We start from the raw sequence: 19,235 nt of genomic DNA on the forward strand, positions 1-19,235 counted from the left end.
TCGTTCAGGTGTCTACCTGGCCGTGAGCAGGCAAACGGATCCGTCCAGACTTACAATGTAAGTCAATGGGGACGGATCCGTTTGAAGTTGACACATTTCACACTTAGAATTTTTTCTAAACTATAATGCAGACGGATCTGTTCTGAACGGATCCCATCGTCTGCATTATAGGAGCGGATCCGTCTGTGCAGACACCAGACGGATCCGCTCTGAATGCAAGTGTGAAAGTAGCCTAAGAGGACATACAGTATCAATGTAAGAGGACATACAGTATATAAACAGGTTTTGCTCTAATAAGATAACATATTTAAAGCATTGGTGTTAAAAATGAACACTTAGCTTGCAGAAAATTATTTTCTTTTCCTCTCTCTCTGTATATATATATATATATATATATATATATACACATACATACATACATACATACATACACACAGTGGGACGCAAAAGTTTGGGCAACCTTGATAATCGTCATGATTTTCCTCTATAAATCGTTGGTTGTTACGATAAAAAATGTCAGTTAAATATTTCATATAGGAGACACACACAGTTATATTTGAGACGTGAAATTAAGTTTATTGGATTTACAGAAAGTGTGCTATAATTGTTTAAACAAAATTAGGCAGGTGCATAAATTTGGGCACCACAAAAAAGAAATGAAATCAATATTTAGTAGATCCTCCTTTCGCAGAAATTACAGCCTCTAAACGCTTTCTGTAGGTTCCAATGAGAGTCTGGATTCTGGTTGAAGGTATTTTGGACCATCCCTCTTTACAAAACATCTTTAGTTCATTCAGGTTTGATGGCTTCCGAGCAGGAACAGCTCTCTAAGTCACACCACAGATTTTCAATGATATTCAGGTCTGGGGACTGAGATGGCCATTCCAGAACGTTGTACTTGTTCCTTTGCATAAATGCCTTTAGTGGATTTTGAGCAGTGTTTAGGGTCATTGTCTTGTTGAAAGATCCAGCCCCGGCGCAGCTTCAGCTTTGTCACTGATTCCTGGACATTGGTCTCCAGAATCTGCTGATACTGAGTGGAATCCATGCGTCCCTCAACTTTGACAAGATTCCCAGTCCCTGCACTGGCCACACAGCCCCACAGCATGATGGAACCACCACCATATTTTACTGTAGGTAGCAGGTGTTTTTCTTGGAATGCTGTGTTCTTTTTCCTCCATGCATAACGCCCCTTGTTATCGCCAAATAACTCATTTTTAGTTTCATCAGTCCACAGCACCTTATTCCAAAATGAAGCTGGCTTGTCCAAATGTGCTTTAGCCCACCTCAAGCGGCACTTTTTGTGCTGTGGGCGGAGAAAAGGCTCCTCTGCATCACTCTCGCATACAGCATCTCCTTGTGTAAAGTACGCCGAATGGTTGAACGATGCACAGTGACTCCATCTGCAGCCAGATGATGTTGTAGGTCTTTGGCGCTGGTCTGTGGGTTGACTCTGACTGTTCTCACCATTCGTCGCTTCCGTCTATCCGAGATTTTTCTTGGTCTGCCACTTCGAGCCTTAACTTGAACTGAGCCTGTGGTCTTCCATTTCCTCAATATGTTCCTAACTGTGGAAACAGACAGCTGAAATCTCTGAGACAGATTTCTGTATCCTTCCCCTAAACCATGATGGGGAACAAGCTTTGTCTTCAGATCATTGGAGAGTTGTTTTGAGACCCCCATGTTGCTACTCTTCAGAGAAAATTAAAAGAGGAGGGAAACTTACAATTGACCCCCTTAAATACTCTTTCTCATTATTGGATTCACCTGTGTATGTAGGTCAGGGGTCACTGAGCTTACCAAGCCAATTTGCGTTCCGAAAATTAGTTCTAAAGGTTTTGGAATCAATAAAATGACAACAGTGCCCAAATTTATGCACCTGCCTAATTTTGTTTAAACAATTATAGCACACTTTCTGTAAATCCAATAAACTTCATTTCACTTCTCAAATATCACTGTGTGTGTCTCCTATATGATATATTTAACTGACATTTTTTATCGTAACAACCAACGATTTATACAGGAAAATCATGACGATTAACAAGGTTACCCAAACTTTTGCATCCCACTGTATATATATATATATACATACACACTGCATTTTTTAGCTAAGTATTCAGAGAGTCTTAACCCCTTCACGACATAAGTCGTAATAGTATGTCATGGTATTTTGACGTACTATTACGTCATGGTGATCGGGCGGCCACTGAGCTGTGCGCACAGGGCCGTCTTTAACAAGGGGCAAAAGGGGCAGCTGCCCTGGGCCCAGTTGCTCCTGGGGGGCCCAAGGCAGCTGCCTCTTGAGCCCTGCTGGCCACTGCCCCGAGTATCAGGCTATCAGCTACACAGGGGGGTGCTGCCATGCCATCCTGCCGGCACTCCAGGCAGCGTACTGTGAGAGCTGTGATTTTCTATTACCTTAGATGACATCATGACCATGTGACCAGTAACCTAGCAATATTACTGGTCACATGGCTATGAGGTCATCACAGGTCCTGTCTACCAGGAGTGTTGCTGCAGGAGAAGTTTCCCATAATTATGGAGCTTTTTTTGAGAAGATTACATCAGGAAAAGGTGACAGGGGCTGTAATGCTAATATACTGTAAGCTACTGTATAGTGGGGTGCTATACTGCTCCACTGTATACTATGGGGGTGCTGTATACTGTATATTGTGGGGTGCTTTATACTGTGGCGGGGCTGTATATTTTGGGGGGCTGTATACTGTGAGGTGCGGTATTCTGTATAGTTTGGGGTGCTGTATACCGTGAAGTGCTGTATACTGTGGGTGCTGTATATTGTGTAGTGCCATACTGCTGTACTGTATAGTGTGGGGGCTGTATAGTGTGGGGTGCTGTATAGTGTATAGTTTGGGGTGCTGTATACTGTGAGGTGCGATATTCTGTATAGTTTGGGGTGCTGTATATTGTGGAGTGCTATACTGCTGTACTGTATAGTGTGGGGGGCTGTATAGTGTGGGGGGCTGTATACTGTGAGGTGCTGTATATTGTGGGGTGCTATACTGCTCTAGTGTATACTGTGAGGTGTTGTATACTGTATAGTGTGGGGTGCTACACTGCATACTGTAGGTTGCTGTATACTATAGGGTGCTATACTGCATACTCTGGGGTGCACTGTAACGCTAGGGCAGTGATGGCTAACCTTGGCACTCCAGCTGTGGTAAAACTACAACTCCCAAGATGCCCCCTTGCTTGGCTGCTCTCAGAACTCTATAGAAATAAATGGAGCATGCTGGGAGTCGTAGTTTCACCACAGCTGGAGTGCCAAGATTAGCCATCACTGCGCTAGGGTGAACCGAGCCCCGGTCTCCTTCCTGCAGAGCGGTGCCCACTTCCAGCTGCCCAGAGCACTGATCCTGAGCCGCTGGAGTCTTCAGAACTGGAAGTATTTATATCACTTTACTCCATCAGGTGTGTGGATTTTTTGTGTGTGTGTGTGTGTGTGTGTTGTGGTGGGGGCCGTGATTGCATGCTAGGGTGTGGGAAGGCGGGATCCAGGGGGCCCAAGTAAATTTTTACCCAGGGTCCAATCAATATTAAAGACGGCCCTGGGTGCGCACAGGATTACTGCAGGGGCCCGGCAGTCCCTGATAGCTGGGCTCCTGCTGTATCTGCCGGCATAGCTGTAAAAGCTGATGCCAGCGTATTAACCCCTTCTATGCAGATACCATGGACAGGCTGCCCAATGTCTTGCACAGCATCGGGACCTGCCTTCTACGGGGGCCGAGGAGATCCAGCCACAGGTAATGCATTACAATATAGATGTATTGTAATGTATTGCAGAGGGAATCAGACACTCAAAAGTTAAAGAAATAAAGTTAAAAAAAAGCAAAAAAATAGTTTAAAAAAAAGTTTCAAGTAAAAAATTAAAAAGCCTCTTTCCCCTGATTTTATAATTAAAAATTGAAAAAAAAGGAAAAAAACACACAACCGATTCTATAAATATATCACATGATCCACCCCGTCCAATAAACACCATAAAAAACAAAAAAAAAACTGTCAAAAAAGCCATTTTTGTCACCTTACATCACAAAAAGTGCAACAAAAGGCATATGTCCCACAAAATGGTACCAATAAAACAGTCACCTCATCCTGCAAAAAATGAGCCCCTACATAAGAAAATCGCTCAGAGAATAAAAAAACTATAGCTCTCAAGACATGTAGACACTAAAACATCATTTTTTTGTTTCAAATATGCCATTTTTTTGTTTAAGTGAAATAAATAAAAAAACTTAGACATATTAGGTATTGCCGTGTCCATAACAACAAGCTCTTTAAAAATATCACATGACCTAACCCCTTTTTATTTTATTTTTTGGGGTAAATTTGGGATTTTTTCACAAATAAAAGGTGAAATATATTGACTCAAATTTATGACTATCATGAAGTACAATGTGTCACGAGAAAACAATCTCAGAATGGCTTGGATAAGTAAAAGTGTTCCAAAGTTATTACCACATAAAGTGACACATGTCAGATTTGCAAAAAAAGGCCTGGGCAGAAGGGCGAAAACTGGCCCGGGGTAGAAGGTGTTAAACTAAATGGTAGCTTGATGACATTCTTTGTTGATACTGTCTGCTATTCTACACTGTTAACTTTGCGGAGAAAAAAAACCCAAATGAACTAAAATATAAGAGGGTAATCACTACCACAGCTTTTGGACACGATGCAAAACCTCTTTATTGATTCATCCTCTGGTAAAAAGAAAAAAAAAAAAAAGTCTGCAACATGTTACGTGTGACACATCCTTAGGATAGGTAATCTATATTAGATCAGTGGGGTTCCACCATCTGGCACCCCTATTGATCAGCTGCTAGGAGAAACCACTGGCTACCAGAACTAACAGTGTAAGAACCTAGAAGCAGACATCTTTGTAAGCTGTGTAGTTGCTGTGCCAGGTTCCTGCAATGCAAATCCGCAATGCACTACGGACGTGTGAATGGACCCTTAGGCCTCATGCACACAGCCGTTGTTTTGGTCCACATCCAAGCCGCAGTTTTGGCGGCTCGGATGCAGACCCATTTACTTCAATGGGGCCGCAAAAGATGCGGACAGCACTCCGTATGCTGTCCGCATCCGTTGCTCCGTTCCGCGGCCCCGCATAAATTATATAACATGTCCTATTCTCGTCCGCACTTTGCGGACAAGAATAGGCAGTTATATTAAAGGCTGTCCATGCCGTTCTGCAAATTGCGGAACGGACACTATCCGTGTTTTGCGGATCCGCGATTTGTGGACCGCAAAACACACAACGGTCGTGTGCATGTAGCATTAAGAGCAAGAATGGATAACAACTGCTGCTCTTTAGCCTACCTTCTTTAATATGCTCCTCTACCTGTCCAATCCAGAGCTTAACAAATCTGGTCCCTGAGGTAGCTGCAATAGCAGACTTAAACTCTGGCGCTGAAGCCTCCCAATTCCTTTTTAAGTAAACCTCAGCTCTATTAATGGCTTCAGCAGTTTCAGTGCGCTAAACAGGCCCCAAAATGGCAGCACAAAATCTAGAAGTAGACGAGTCAGCCAGCTTCTAGGCCTTCCATGTCCTCAGCTACTTCATCTGAATTTAAAGAACTGAATGGGCTACAACAACGACCACTTCTTCCTCTCTGCCTGAGAATAGGAAGTTGTCATTACTAGACTTCCTGTCTGAAAAAATAGACCCAGAACCCAGGTTCCCACTGAAGAACTACATGTGCCCCCCCCCCAGGCAGAAAGGTATACAGGCATAATCCGCATCAGCTCGCAGATGCCTCTGTGTGGTGGGATAAGATAACAGAAGGCAGAACTCCCCCACTCTAGCACACACAGACTGAAGCGGAGGCTCAAAAATACAGAAATAGGAAGAATAAGCACCAGACTCAGGCAGCAGCTCCTTAATGAGACTTACGTCACCCCTTAAATATCCATGCTCAGATTGGGCCCCCACTATTCTCCACCATGGAGATTCCAGATCCCTCCTGTCTTTCTACAACAGGAAACAAAACTGGAGATATGGGGGTGTTCCCTCCTTTAAGCATATCTGGTTCCTGTTTCCTTTCTGAGGGAGAAGCAGGTGGTCTTTCCAGGGGTGCTGTCACAGGGCCAAGGGGAAAATGTTTTGCTAGTTCTAAAACAATAAAAACTTTTTTTTCCCTAAAACAATATGTATTCTGGAATTCTGTGAGGGCTATTTTTTTTGTCAGATTCAGCAATACCAATTGTTTATTTTCATTTTTAATAAGAGTTATCATGACAGGCCTGGGGGCCTTCAGAATACTCCATGTACCATGACAACTACTCAGAACCCCATGATTAAGTCTTTGTCTAGCCCAACAAGGACCATGGCTTACTATAAATGGGGTTGACCCGTTAAAGGAAGCACCATTTTACAACACAATTCTGGCATAAAACTCTGTCTCAAACTAAGCCAACCGATTGTAGGTATAAAGTTTAACAACAGTGTCTAGTCAGGAACCAAATTTATCATTCAGTCCCAGTCACAGTGACAAATCTGGTGCAAGACAAGCCTGTGTAAAATTACACAATCTATAATTTGTTGGAAACATTTAAATTAGTTGCTGAAAGCCCATACATTTCATAAATGAAATAAGACACTTACGTGTACCATATGAGAAAATTCATTTATAATTTCATTCAAGTCCAATAAATCCTGGTAGAATGGAAACAGTAAATTATACACTTACAAATGAAAAAAAGTATTACAGGTTTAGCAAATAATTTCTGAAAAGGCATCTTTCATCACAACACTGTTTTTACACTGATAATTTTAAAATTATATAATGCATTTTCAACCTAAAGTTTGGGTTACTTTCTTTCAAATAGACATATTTTGTAATGAATACTGTCTGTGCCATTTTGTTACAGTGGCTGTCCCCTCTTAGTATACATAATTTAAATGGGCATTGATGTTTCAATATACTTTGGATAAATCAATAGTACAAGCCAGGGACCAGCCTGCAGGCTGCCCATTGAAGACTATGGAGAGGGGAGGGGGCAAGGAAGAAGCAGCTTCAGAGTGAGACCGGAAGAGACACAGACACACACACACACACAGAAATGCTGCTGAAAGTTCTAATAAGCGTTCACTCCGGTATTTGATTCTTAACAACAGTGCTAATTACTGCTAATGGCCTCCATGCTGCCGCTTCTGTGTGTGTGTGTGAGATATAGAGGTGCAGGCTCTCCTTTTCTATCCGTGCAGCTAGTCTCCCCCCACTCTGGAGCTGAGCTCCGGAAAAACTGATAAATAACAATGCAGAGTCTTTCAAACTATTGAAAAAAATCCAATATACAAGTCACATAATGACCCCCAAAAAATCGATTCAGCTTATTTTAAAAAGTCACCTGAAACAGTTTGCTTTAACAGCCATGATAAATTATAGACTTAATGATGCATCTCGATAAATTAGAATATCATCGAAAAGTTAATTTATTTAAGTAATTCAAATCAAACCATGTAATAGATAAATTACACATAGAGTTATCTATTTTAATAATTTATTTCTTTTAAGGTTGATGATTATGGCTTAGAGCTAAAGAAAACCCAAAAGTTATTATCTCAGAAAATGATTTTGTGAAACATGATGTCACACTATAATCAGCTAATCAACAAAAAATACCTGCAAAGGTCATGGGAAACACTGCTGACTTGACAGTTGTTCACAAGACACACTCCACAAGGTGGGTAAGCCACCAAAGTTCATTGCTAAAGAAGCTGGCTGTTCACAGAGGGCTGTATCCAAGCATATTAACCCTTTTGCAAACTCTGCTGTACATGTAAGTCGGCGCTTTAAAAGATGGTGCCCACTTACAAGTGCAGCAGGCACCATAGCCGCCAAGTTTCTGCTGTTTCAAACATCAGAGGCCTGGGGCAAATGTCAATCATAAGGCCGATCGTAGACATTTAAACCCTCAGATCCCATAACAGCCTTCCTCAGCTGAGATTGAGCAAGTTGTTATGTGCCTGTGATAGCTTGAAGGTTCAAGCAGGCATCACTGGTATATACCAATTTAGGCCTGCAGGTAGCAGCACAGTATTAAATATTAAAGTTAAATCACCCCCCTTTCCCCAAAATAACAATAAATACATCAATGGCATTGTCGCATCCTAAAATGCCTATACTATTAAAATACAACAATATTTATTGCCATAATAGCGCAATGAAAAAAAAAATGGCCGATTCAAAATAGTATCACTTAAAAGTACAGATCAACCTGCAAACAATGAGCCCCCACACAGCTCTGTAGACATAAATATAAAAAGTTATAGGGGTTAGTATATGGCAATAAAAAGGAAAAAAAAAAATTAATTAAGTTTTTATTTTTTCCCCCATGAAGGTCAATTTTACAGCATAGGGAACGCCGTAACATTTTTTTAAAAAATGATAAAATTAAAAATTACATACAAATTTTTATGGCTCTGGCTTCCCAGGGAGTGAAAAACAAAAATTGAAAATCATAGGGTCCTCTAAAGATTAATGGAAATTTGAGTGGAAGGAAAAAGTTGGTAGAAAAAGGTGCACAAACAACAAGGATAACCACAGCCTTGAAATAATTGTAAGGAAAAGGCCATTCCAGAATTTGGGGGAGATTCACAAGGAGTGGACTGCGGCTGCGTCTTACCTGTGCAAAGGAGAAAAAGGACTGGCTTGCTCAGTGGTCCAAAGTTCTGTTAAGAAAATTTTGCATTTGATTTGGAAAAAGGTCCAAGAGTCTGGGGGAAGGATGTAGAGGCACACAATCCAAGTTGCTTGAGGTCCAGTGTGAAGATTCCACAGCCAGTGATGGTTTGAGAAGCCATGTCATCTGCTGGTGTGGTCCATTGTGTTATATCAAATCTAAAGTCAGGGTAGCCATCTACCAGGACATTTTAGAGCATTTCATTCTTCTCTCTGCTGACAAGCTTTAGCCACCTCACATCCGCCCAAAGGATATAAACGTCCTATGGGTGGATGTTTAAGGCTAGGTCTACACGACGACATTTGTCACGCAACATTTTGTTGCACTAATGTCGCGTGACAATTTTTATAATGGCAGTCTATGGTGTCGCACTGCAACATGCAACATGCTGCGACTGCAACGCAACAGTCGCAGAAAATCCATTCAAGATCTGTCGCATGACAAATGTTGTCGTGTAGACCTAGCCTAACTCTGAATGGACGTTTTGGAACATCCATTCAGAGATTACAGCTGCACGCTAATCATGCAGCTGCAGAGCGGGTTGCCCGCTGTCAGTGGTGGCAGGGCAACCCAGAGAGAAAGCAGGGACAGTTCCCAGGTGTCCCTGCCTTCTAGATCGCTGCATACACAGAAATGCGCCTCCTGTCCTGGCTAGGTGGTCATGCTGGGGCCAGGAGAGTGCAGGAGCTGTCGGGTCTTTCACAGACCTCGATCAGCCCTGTACTGAGGATGTAAAGCCCTGTATTGCGCTGTACAGCCTCTCTGGGGGGTGTATTTCCCCTGTAACCTGCAAAAAAGTGCAACACCAAGTGATCAAAAAGGCGTATGTCCCACAAAATGGTACCAATAATACTGTAACCTCATTCCGCAAAAAATTAGCCCCTACATAAGAAAATTGCTAAAAAAAAAAAAAAAAAACTATAGCTCTCAGAACATGGAGACATTAAAAAAAAAAATTGTTTAAAAAATGCTATTATTATGTTAAAGTGATATATCGTCGTGTCCATAACAACTAGATCTATAAAAATATCACATTACCCAACCCCTCAGGTGAATGTCGTGAAACAAAAATAAAAATATAGAGAAAAAAAGTGTAAAAGCAAGTGATCAAAAAGTCATATGCACCCCAAAATAGTGCTGCTAATCAAACCATCATCTCATACCACAAAAAATGATATCCTACCTAAGACAATCGCCCCAAAAAAATAAAAAACTATGACTCTCAAACTATGGAGACACTAAAATATATATTTTTTGTTTCAAAAATGATATTATTATGTAAAACTTGAATAAATAAAAGAAAGTATACATATTAGGTATTGCCACATTCGTAACGACCGGCTCTATAAAAATATCACACGACCTAACCCCTCAGATGAACACCGTCAAAAAAATTAAATAAAAACTGTGCTAAAAAAACCCCCACTTTTTTTGTCACCTTACATCACTAAAAGTGCAACACAAATGCAATCAAAAAGGAGTATGCCCCCAAAAATAGTACCAATCTAACAGTCGTCTCATCCTGCAAAAAATGAGACCCTACCTAAGACAATCGCCCAAAAAATAAAAAATAAATATGGATCTCAGGATATGGACACTAAAATATCATTGCTTTGGTTTAAAAAATGCAGTTATTGTGTAAAACTTAAATAAAAAAGTATACACATTAGGTATCGCCGCATCCGAAAGAACCTGCTCTATAAAAATATCACATGGCCTAACTTCTCATGTGAACACCGTAAAAACACCTTTCATCACAAAAAGTGTAATAGCAAGCAATCAAAAAGACATATGGACCCCAAAATAGTACCAATCAAACCGTCATCTCATCCCGCAAAAATGATACCCTACCTAAGACAATCGCCTATAAAAAAAAAAAATGACTCTCAGACTATGGAGACACTAAAATTATTATTTTTTTTCAAAAATGATATTATTATGTAAAGCTTAAATAAATAAAAGTATAGATATTAAGTATCACCGTATCTGTAAGAATCCTGCTGTATAAAAATATCAAAATAAAAATGGTGCCAAAACAGCTATTTTTTGTTACCTTGCCTCATAAAAAGTGTAATATAGAGCAACCAAAAATCATATGTACCCTAAAATAGTACCAACAAAACTGCCACCTTATCCAGTATTTTCCAAAATGGGGTCACTTTTTTGGAGTTTCTACTCTAGGGTCTTCAAATGTGAGATGGTGTCAAAAAACCAGTCCATTAAAATCTGCCTTCCAAAAACCACATGGCGCTCCTTTCCTTTTGCACCCTGCCGTGTGCCCGTACAGCAGTTTACGACCACATATGGGGCGTTTCTGTAAACTACAGAATCAGGGCAATAAATATTTGGTTTTGTTTAGCTTTTAACCCTTGCTTTGTTACTTGAAAAATGGATTAAAATTGAAAATTTGCCCAAAAATTGAAATTTTGACATTTCGTCTCCATTTTCTATTAATTCTTGTGGAACACCTAAAGGGTTAACAAAGTTTTTAAAATCAGTTTTGAATACCTTGAGGGGTGTAGTTTCTTAAACGGGGTCAGTTGTTTTTGTTTTGTTTCTACTCTAGGGGTGCATCAGGGAGTCTTCAAATGGGACATGGTGTCAAAAAACCAGTCCAGCAAAATCTGCCTTCCAACAACCATATGGCATTTCTTTTCCTACTGCGCCCTGCCGTGTGGCCATACAGCAGTTTACGACCACATATGGGGTGTTTCTGTAAACTACAGAATCAGGGCAGTAAATATTGAGTTTTGTTTGGCTGTTAATGCTTGCTTTGTTACTGGAAAAAATATATTAAAACTGAATATTTGCTAAAAAATTGAGATTTTTTAATTTCATCTCCATATTCCATTAACTCTTGTGGAACACCTAATATTTTCCAAAATGGGGTAACTTTTTAGAAGTTTCTACTCTAGGGTGCTTCAGGGGGGCTTCAAATGGGACATGGTGCCAAAAAACCAGTCCAGCAAAATCTGCCTTCCAAAAACCATATGGCGTTCCTTTCCTTCTGCACCCTGCTGTGTGGCCATACAGCAGTTTACAACCACATATGGGGTGTTTCTGTAAGCTACAGAATCAGGGCAATGAATATTAAGTTTAGTTTGGCTGTTAATCCTTACTTTGTTAGCAGTAAAAAATGATTCAAATGGAAAATCTGCCCAAAAAAAATCAGAAATTTCCTCTACATTTTCCATTAATTCATGTGGAACACCTAGAGGGTTAACAAAGTTTGTAAAATCAGTTTTGAATACCTTGAGGGGTGTAGTTGCTAAAATGGGGTCATTATTGGGTGGTTTCTATTATTTAAGCCTCACAAAGTGGCTTCAGACCTGAACTGGTCCTTAAAAAGTGGGTATTGGAAACTTTTGCTTCTAAACTTCTTAGCCTTCTAACGTCCCCAAAAAAAAGATGACATTCACAAAATGATCCAAAGATGAAGTAGACATATGGGGAATGTAAAGTAATAACTATTTTTGGAGGTATTACTATGTATTATAAAAAGAGAGAAACAGAAACTTGTAAATTTGCAAATTTTTCCTAATTTTTGGTAAATTTCGTATTTTATTTACTCAAATTTACCACTGTCATGAAGTACAATATGTGACGAAAAACAATCTCAGAATGGCCTGCATAAGTAAAAGAGTTTTAAAGTTATTACCACATAAAGTGACACGTCAGATTTGTAAAAAATGGCTCTGTCAGGAATGGGGAAATGGCCCTGATGTGAAGTGGTTAAGGACATGCAGATTTCATTTTCCAGCAGGACTTGGCACCTGCCCACACTACCAAAAGTATCAATACCTGGTTTAATAAAAAAGGTATCACTGCTTGATTGGCTTGCAAACTCACCAGACCTAAAACTCATAGAGAATATATGGGGTTTTGTCCAGAGGAAGATGAGAGACACCAAACCCAACAATGCAGACGAGCTTAAGGCTGCTATAAAAGCAACCTGGGCTTTCATAACACCTCAGCAGTGCCACAGACTTAACACCTCCATGCCACGCTACAATGATGCAGTAATTCATGCAAATCGAGCCCCAACCAAGTATTGAGTGCTTATACTGTGCATACTTTTCAGCAGGTCAACATTTCTGTATTACATTTTTTTTTTTTATTGGTTCTATATAATATTTTTATTTTCTGAGATACTGACTGTTGTAGAAATATTAATAGTTGTAATCAGCTTGCATCAAAGTTTGTGTAAGGAAAAAGGTAAATCCCTGTTCACTTAGCCGCAGTCAGAGACAGACCCAGGTGCTACCATCTTGATTGAAATTCTTGCTGAGCAACTCCTCCCCTCCATGCTCAACCTTCAAGTCTTTTATTTACTAACAAAAGGTGTAAAAGGGGCTGGCCCAAGACAAGGATACAGGAAGTGATGACATATCAAAGGACAGGGAGGGGCAATCAATGTGGCTAAACAGACAATGCACACACCCCATCTCTGTATAAGGAAGGATGAGTCATGCCCATTGCCTGACCAGCCAGGTGGCCGCCCACCCCCCATCACTGTCAGCATGGACCTCATTCAATACTGCTCAAAAGTGATCAGTATCTAATAAAGATCATTCTACTGGTTATCATAGGTTTGAGATTATCTGCGAGACATTGCTACAGCTATCGTCAGTATACGGTACGAGTATACCTACAAGGCAGATATGTATGTCTTCAAAGCAGATATGTATCCAGAAAGGGATAGCGAAGCCGCAGCAGAGGTATAATATGTATCTCTTGTTATGCAGACTTCACTTCTCTAATATGTATAGACATTTGAAGGGAAGAAGCCCAGTGCATTGCACTTAGTGCTCACAAACCAGCAAACGCCCCCCTACACACTGAGAACACGTCTCCAAGCCCATGAGAAGGTTTTAATACTGACGGTTTTACCACTGGTCCCGATTCAGCCAAAGTACCCTCTGCTAGAGTGTTCTTTGGCTAAATCCGACACAGGGAGACAGATGACAATCTATAAAAACACATACACATCCTAAGATAAAATGTCCGCATAATAAAATTTCCACAACACAATGAGTTTTCATTAGCTATAAAAAAAATCTAATAGCTATAAAAATAAACACTTTAAATACATTACTCCCGGGATGCTCCACCTGCGGCCCTCCAGCTGTTGTAAAACTATGTATGCTGTCTGGGCATGCTGGGATTTGTAGTTTTGCAACAGCTGCAGGGCTACATGTTAGGCATCCCTGGATTACTCTGTTAGTAATGAATCCATATAATATGTGAGTTTCACTTTTTGAATTGAATTACTGAAATAAATGAACTTTTTGATGATTTTCTAATTTACTGAGATGCACCTGTATAAGAATGTAATTGGTCAAAGTTGTCCCTGAAAGGGTGTAAAAGCTCCACCCCATAGTCTTCACTGGGCAACCATTCAGTTAAATACTCCCAAGAGATCATATTATTCTAGGTAAAAGCTTGTCCATCAACCTGCAGACCCATCCTACAAAACCCAGTACTTTTCACTAATGTCTATTTATCAAAATGTCTCCAACACAAAACAAAATGAATACATATGAAAGGTGGAAACAATATTAAAAGTCATTAGGCATAAATGTTCAAAGTGACAATTGTTTAGGTGGTCAATAATCATTGCAATTTTTACTGCCCATACAATGATCAAGTTACAATTCATGCTATATAGAGCTGATATACAGAGGTAGCAAATCTAAAAGAAAGGATTAATGCGTTAAGTAAACAACAGCAAGAGACAATGGCTTTAGCCACGTGTTAAAGCAATCTTTTGAATTCTGCTACATTTGTACAATGTTGTTCATATGACCTTAGGCAAGATCCATTTCACTTCCCTGTGGAAAATGACAGAGGGTTACATTTAGGTTTTAGGCTACTTTCACCCTTGCGGCAGAGGATTCCGGCAATCCGGACGCAAACGGATGCAATTGTGAGACGGATCCGGATGTGGATCCGTCAGACAAATGCATTGCAATACCGGATCCCTCTTTCCGTCAGTCATCCGGAAAAATGGATCCGGTATTTATTTTTTTCACATTTTTAAAGGTGTGCACATGCGCGGACCGGAAGAACGGATCCGTCAATGCAGCAATTTTAATACATTTCAATGCAAATTAATGCCGGATCCGGTGTTCTGCCAAATCTCTATACCTTGTCAAAAGTCTATACTGGAAGTGACGCAGCCACACCGGAAGTGACGAGATTGCCAAGGAATCAGCTGGAGGAGGGTGTGCGCGGCGCTGCGCAAGTGCACATCCACCAGCTTAGCAAAGAATTATTGCAGCGCCACGAAAGAAGTACTTCGTACACCGCGTGTGCGCACTTAGGGGTATAGAGATTTTGCAGTGCAAAATGTTTAATCAGATCTCCCCCTGAGTGCGCAGGCGCCCACAAATCATCAGTTGCATTTCATCTTTACCGCAGAGCTAAGTGCTGGATACCGAGCTCACCACATAGTAGAGCTGAACTGCAACTGATGATCTGTGGGCGCCTTTCGCACTCAGGGGTAGGGAGATCTGATGAAACATTTTGCGCTGCAAAATCTCTATACCCCTAAGTGCGCACGCGCGGTGTACAAACTTGAAGTACTTCTACTGCGGCGCTGCAATAATTCTTTGCTAAGCCGGTGGATGTGCGCTTGCGCACACCCTCCTCCAGCTGATTCCTTGACGATCTCGTCACTTCCGGTATAGACTTTTGGCAAGGTATAGAGATTTGGCAGAACACCGGCATTCCTAAAAGTGTTCAGGTTTTTTGGCCGGAGAGAAAAATGCAGCATGTTGTGCTGTAGTATTTTTTCCGGCCAAAAAACGTAAGAGGGACTGAACTAATGCATCCTGAACGGAATGCTCTCCATTCAGAATGTATTAGGATAAAACTGATCAGTTTTTTTTTCCGGTATTGAACCCCCTAGGATGGAAATCAATACCAGAAAAGAAAAACGCTAGTGTGAAAGTACTCTTATACACATGTTGCAGTCGCACTTGGGCTATGTTATGGAAGTTGGTCAATGGGAGACTGCATGTACAAGAAAGGTCATGAGACAGTTTGATAGGATAGGGAACAGATTTTGCCCCAGAAAATAAAACATATTATGAATGGTACCTTTTCCAGTGTATTCCATGATTCTGAGGCATTTGGATACTGAATTTCAATGAACTGTGCATCGAGTTGAATTGAGGGACTATTTTCACAAGAAGGCTCTACAATAAATTAAACTTTAATTAAAAAGCAGATATAATAAAATATAGATAACTATAAGGAGGACAATATTAAAATAGAAGAAATGTCATGGATAAAATAAAATAAAAAGTCCAGCAAAAGAGGCATTAAACCTATTTTTTGCTGGGTGCTCTAACCATTTGATTATGGCCTCATGCACGACGCATGATGGATGCGGACCCATTCACTTGAATGGGCCCGCAATTCCGGAGATGCCGAATGGAGTCACGGAACGGAACACCGGAAGCACTTTTTTTCCAGTTTTTCCGCAACACAAATAAATATGACATGTCATTTTGAATGGGTCCGGCCCGCTACACGGATGTTGCCGGTGCATTGGGGACCGCAATTGCAGTCCTCAATGCATGGAACGGCTGCAGAACGGCCGTGTGCATGCGGCCTATCAGTCCTCACAAATCAAGAATTGAAACAGTTTTCTTTTCTTTCAGCCACAATTTATGTGGTGCTGCATTCGGCAAAATACATTATTGAATGATTCTTGCAATTGAAGGTCTTACTGTAAACCAATAGAACTCAATGAAGAAAGGTCTTAAAGGGAATGAATCAGCTACAATCTTTTGCTAATTCAAACATGATAGTGACATCTTTTTTTCAAATCTTTTTTTATTTTCTGATTGTAGATTTTTTAAAATTTTATTTACTGAACATTATTGAGAAGAAATCCCCCTTTTCTTTCAATATTCCCTCCGAACACCGGTCTCAAAACAAACGCTGGATCTATATCTACCGAATAGCTAGAAGAGCGCTATTCGGTACTTTTGTGCATACGAAGGAGGGGACCAATCACTGCTAGGAGCCAGGGGAATCCATGCAGTACTTTATTCGTTTTTCTCTTTTTCTAAAGTGACCGGCAAAAACACCCAAACTTATGGAACTATTTTGGGCAGCCCACCCAGGGTGAAGCGGTCACAGAAGACTTCGATGTTTCTTTGAGAACCCCTAAACCGATCTGGGTGAAATTTGAATATGTTGATCACCCAGATCGGGGCTATTAGGGGACATATGATTTGTGGGGATGCCTCATGTATAAAGGGGTGTTCCAGATATTGTGGAAAACTGTGACTTCTCTGCCTAGAGATAATAAAGTTGTTACTTTATCAGGCTTGATTATCTCCAGGACTAGGGGAGGGAATTGTATGTTTATGCTGGAAGGGTTTTATGTTTCCATTGTACTTGATTGGCTATACTGTGTCCCTCCATGTGGGATGTCCCCTTGCACGGGGACTTGCATAAGAAGCCTGTGTGTGATAATTAAAGGTTGCTCTATTTGTACCCTTCTTCTGGACTTCGGCTGATGTTTGGGGATCCGCATGCTTTATTAAGGGAATCATCTTATAAAGTTATTGGCATTTCTGAGGGAATTCGTCTACTTCAACTGCCGAACGGAGCGCTATATTCACCAGGCTTTGGCGGTTCGGGAGGAAACTACCGAATTGGGTTTAAATATACTTGGTTTCCTTACAATTATCATGGGAGCAGCCATCTTGCCTGAGCTGTTAACAACTTTTAGAGATATGGTTTAAAGCAGCCATAGACATGATGGACGAGAGCAAATATTACTGACTTCTATGGGAGAGTTTTCTAGCCATGCTCTGTGAACTGTACATGCTAGGAGTAGCTTTGAGATAATTTTTTTGTGACTGAAGCATCCTTAACCATTTTCTGTTTTTGCGTTTTCACTCCCTGCCTTCCCAGAGCCATATATTTAAAATTTTTCTGTTCACATAGCTGTATGGGGGCTTGTTTTTTTGGGGACAAGTTGTATTGCATAGGATGTAGTAGGGGGGCAGGAGAAAAAATTCAACCACTGATTTGTGCTTTCATTCTCCAGGTCAGTATGAATCTATGTATAATGTATATTTCTTGTGTTTTAATACTGAAAAAAAGGTAACTTAAAAAAAAAAAAAATGTTTTCTTCTTTTCATTGCCATATTCTAACCCCCTAACTTTTTTTTGTTATGTTTACAGAGATTTGTGGGGGGTTAATATTTTTATACATTTTTTTACTTTTGGTTAGGTCCTAATGTGGACCACAGCTTGCAATCATCAGACTGGAACTACTGAACAAATTCCATTATTCTGTACAGAAATCTATAGTTCAGTGCTGTCACCTGCTGGCCTGAACTAGGATATACTAATAATGAGCCTGGAAACCTAGTACAAGATCCGGCTTATTATTACAACAGGGAGCTTTCCCTGATCTCCACTGGGTGAAAGTGTGCCTGAAAGAAGCACGCGCTTCCGGGTTTTAGCCTTCTCAGACGCCGTGGTAACAGTTAACCATGTCATGTGAGGTGTTAAATATCCACGGTCGGCATTACTGCTGATCATGGACATTAACTGCAGGTGTCTAAACAAGCACAGCGGATGTCAGGAAGGGGTTAAAAGGCGTGAGAACTTTTATAGACCAGGCATCACTCCTCTACAGACAAGATGCTGGCTTAAATGGGTTGTCTGGCCATATATAGTGATGACTTATTGTCAGGATAGGTCATCAATATCAGATTTGCAGGGGTCCGAAACCTGGCACCACCAACAGCTGTTTGAAGAAAAGACAGCGCTCCATTTTCATTACACTGTACTTCATCTCTGAAGTATCTCTGAAGTGCAGCGTAATGATGACTACTCACTCCATTTGTAATTATTATCCAAGTCATGTTGCAAGGTCTTTTAAAAGGCTGAACACTGACTTATAGGTTAATGGAGAAGAGTTTGATCATGGGAAGGAGATTGGGTAACCTAAAAAGATGCGTTTGTAGGGAGTGCCTGAAACTGTATATGTTTTGAATTGGGGTAAGGCATTTCAGATACCTGGTGCACCTAGAGAGAAGTCTTGGAGACGAAAGTGAGAGGTTCAGATTACGGTGGAGATCAGTCATAAGTCATTAGCTAAACAGAGAGCACAGGCTGGATGGTAGAAAGAGATGAGGGAGGAGTTGTACGGGGGTACAGCACTGTGAATGTGGGTCAGAATGAAGACTCATGTACTATATGGGGCAACCAATGCAATTACTGGAACAGGGCAGAGGCATCGGAGTAGCGGTTAGACATATAGATATGCCTGGCTGCTGCATTCCGGATAGATTGGAGAGAGGAGAGTCTGGTGTAGGGGAGGACAATTAGTAATAAGTTACAGTAATCAAGACGGGAATGGATTAAGGCAACAATAAGAGTTTTTGTTGTTTCCATAGTACGAAAGGGGCAGATTCTAAAGATGTTTTTGAGGTGCAGACGGCCACGATCAGGCAAGTGATATAATATGGCTGGTGAAGGAAAGATCAGTTTCAAACAGAACACCC

The 19,235-nt window shown here is 40.7% G+C and overlaps 1 protein-coding gene across 3 annotated transcripts in view; it reads right to left on the reverse strand.

The window, feature by feature from the left end:
* The window catches only part of STX17 (syntaxin 17), a 143,276-nt gene that overhangs the window by 7,988 nt on the left and 116,053 nt on the right, over positions 1 to 19,235 (reverse strand). For all 3 annotated transcript variants that reach the window (XM_044293685.1, XM_044293687.1, XM_044293686.1), the window contains exons 5-6: positions 15,799 to 15,896; positions 6,617 to 6,667 (exon numbers count right to left, since the gene is read on the reverse strand). In XM_044293685.1, coding sequence (XP_044149620.1) covers positions 6,617 to 6,667; positions 15,799 to 15,896 — 149 coding nt within the window. The remainder of the gene's footprint in view (positions 1 to 6,616; positions 6,668 to 15,798; positions 15,897 to 19,235) is intronic.

Source organism: Bufo gargarizans, chromosome 5 (genome assembly GCF_014858855.1).
Source record: "Bufo gargarizans isolate SCDJY-AF-19 chromosome 5, ASM1485885v1, whole genome shotgun sequence".
Classification (NCBI taxonomy): Eukaryota; Metazoa; Chordata; class Amphibia; order Anura; family Bufonidae; genus Bufo; species Bufo gargarizans.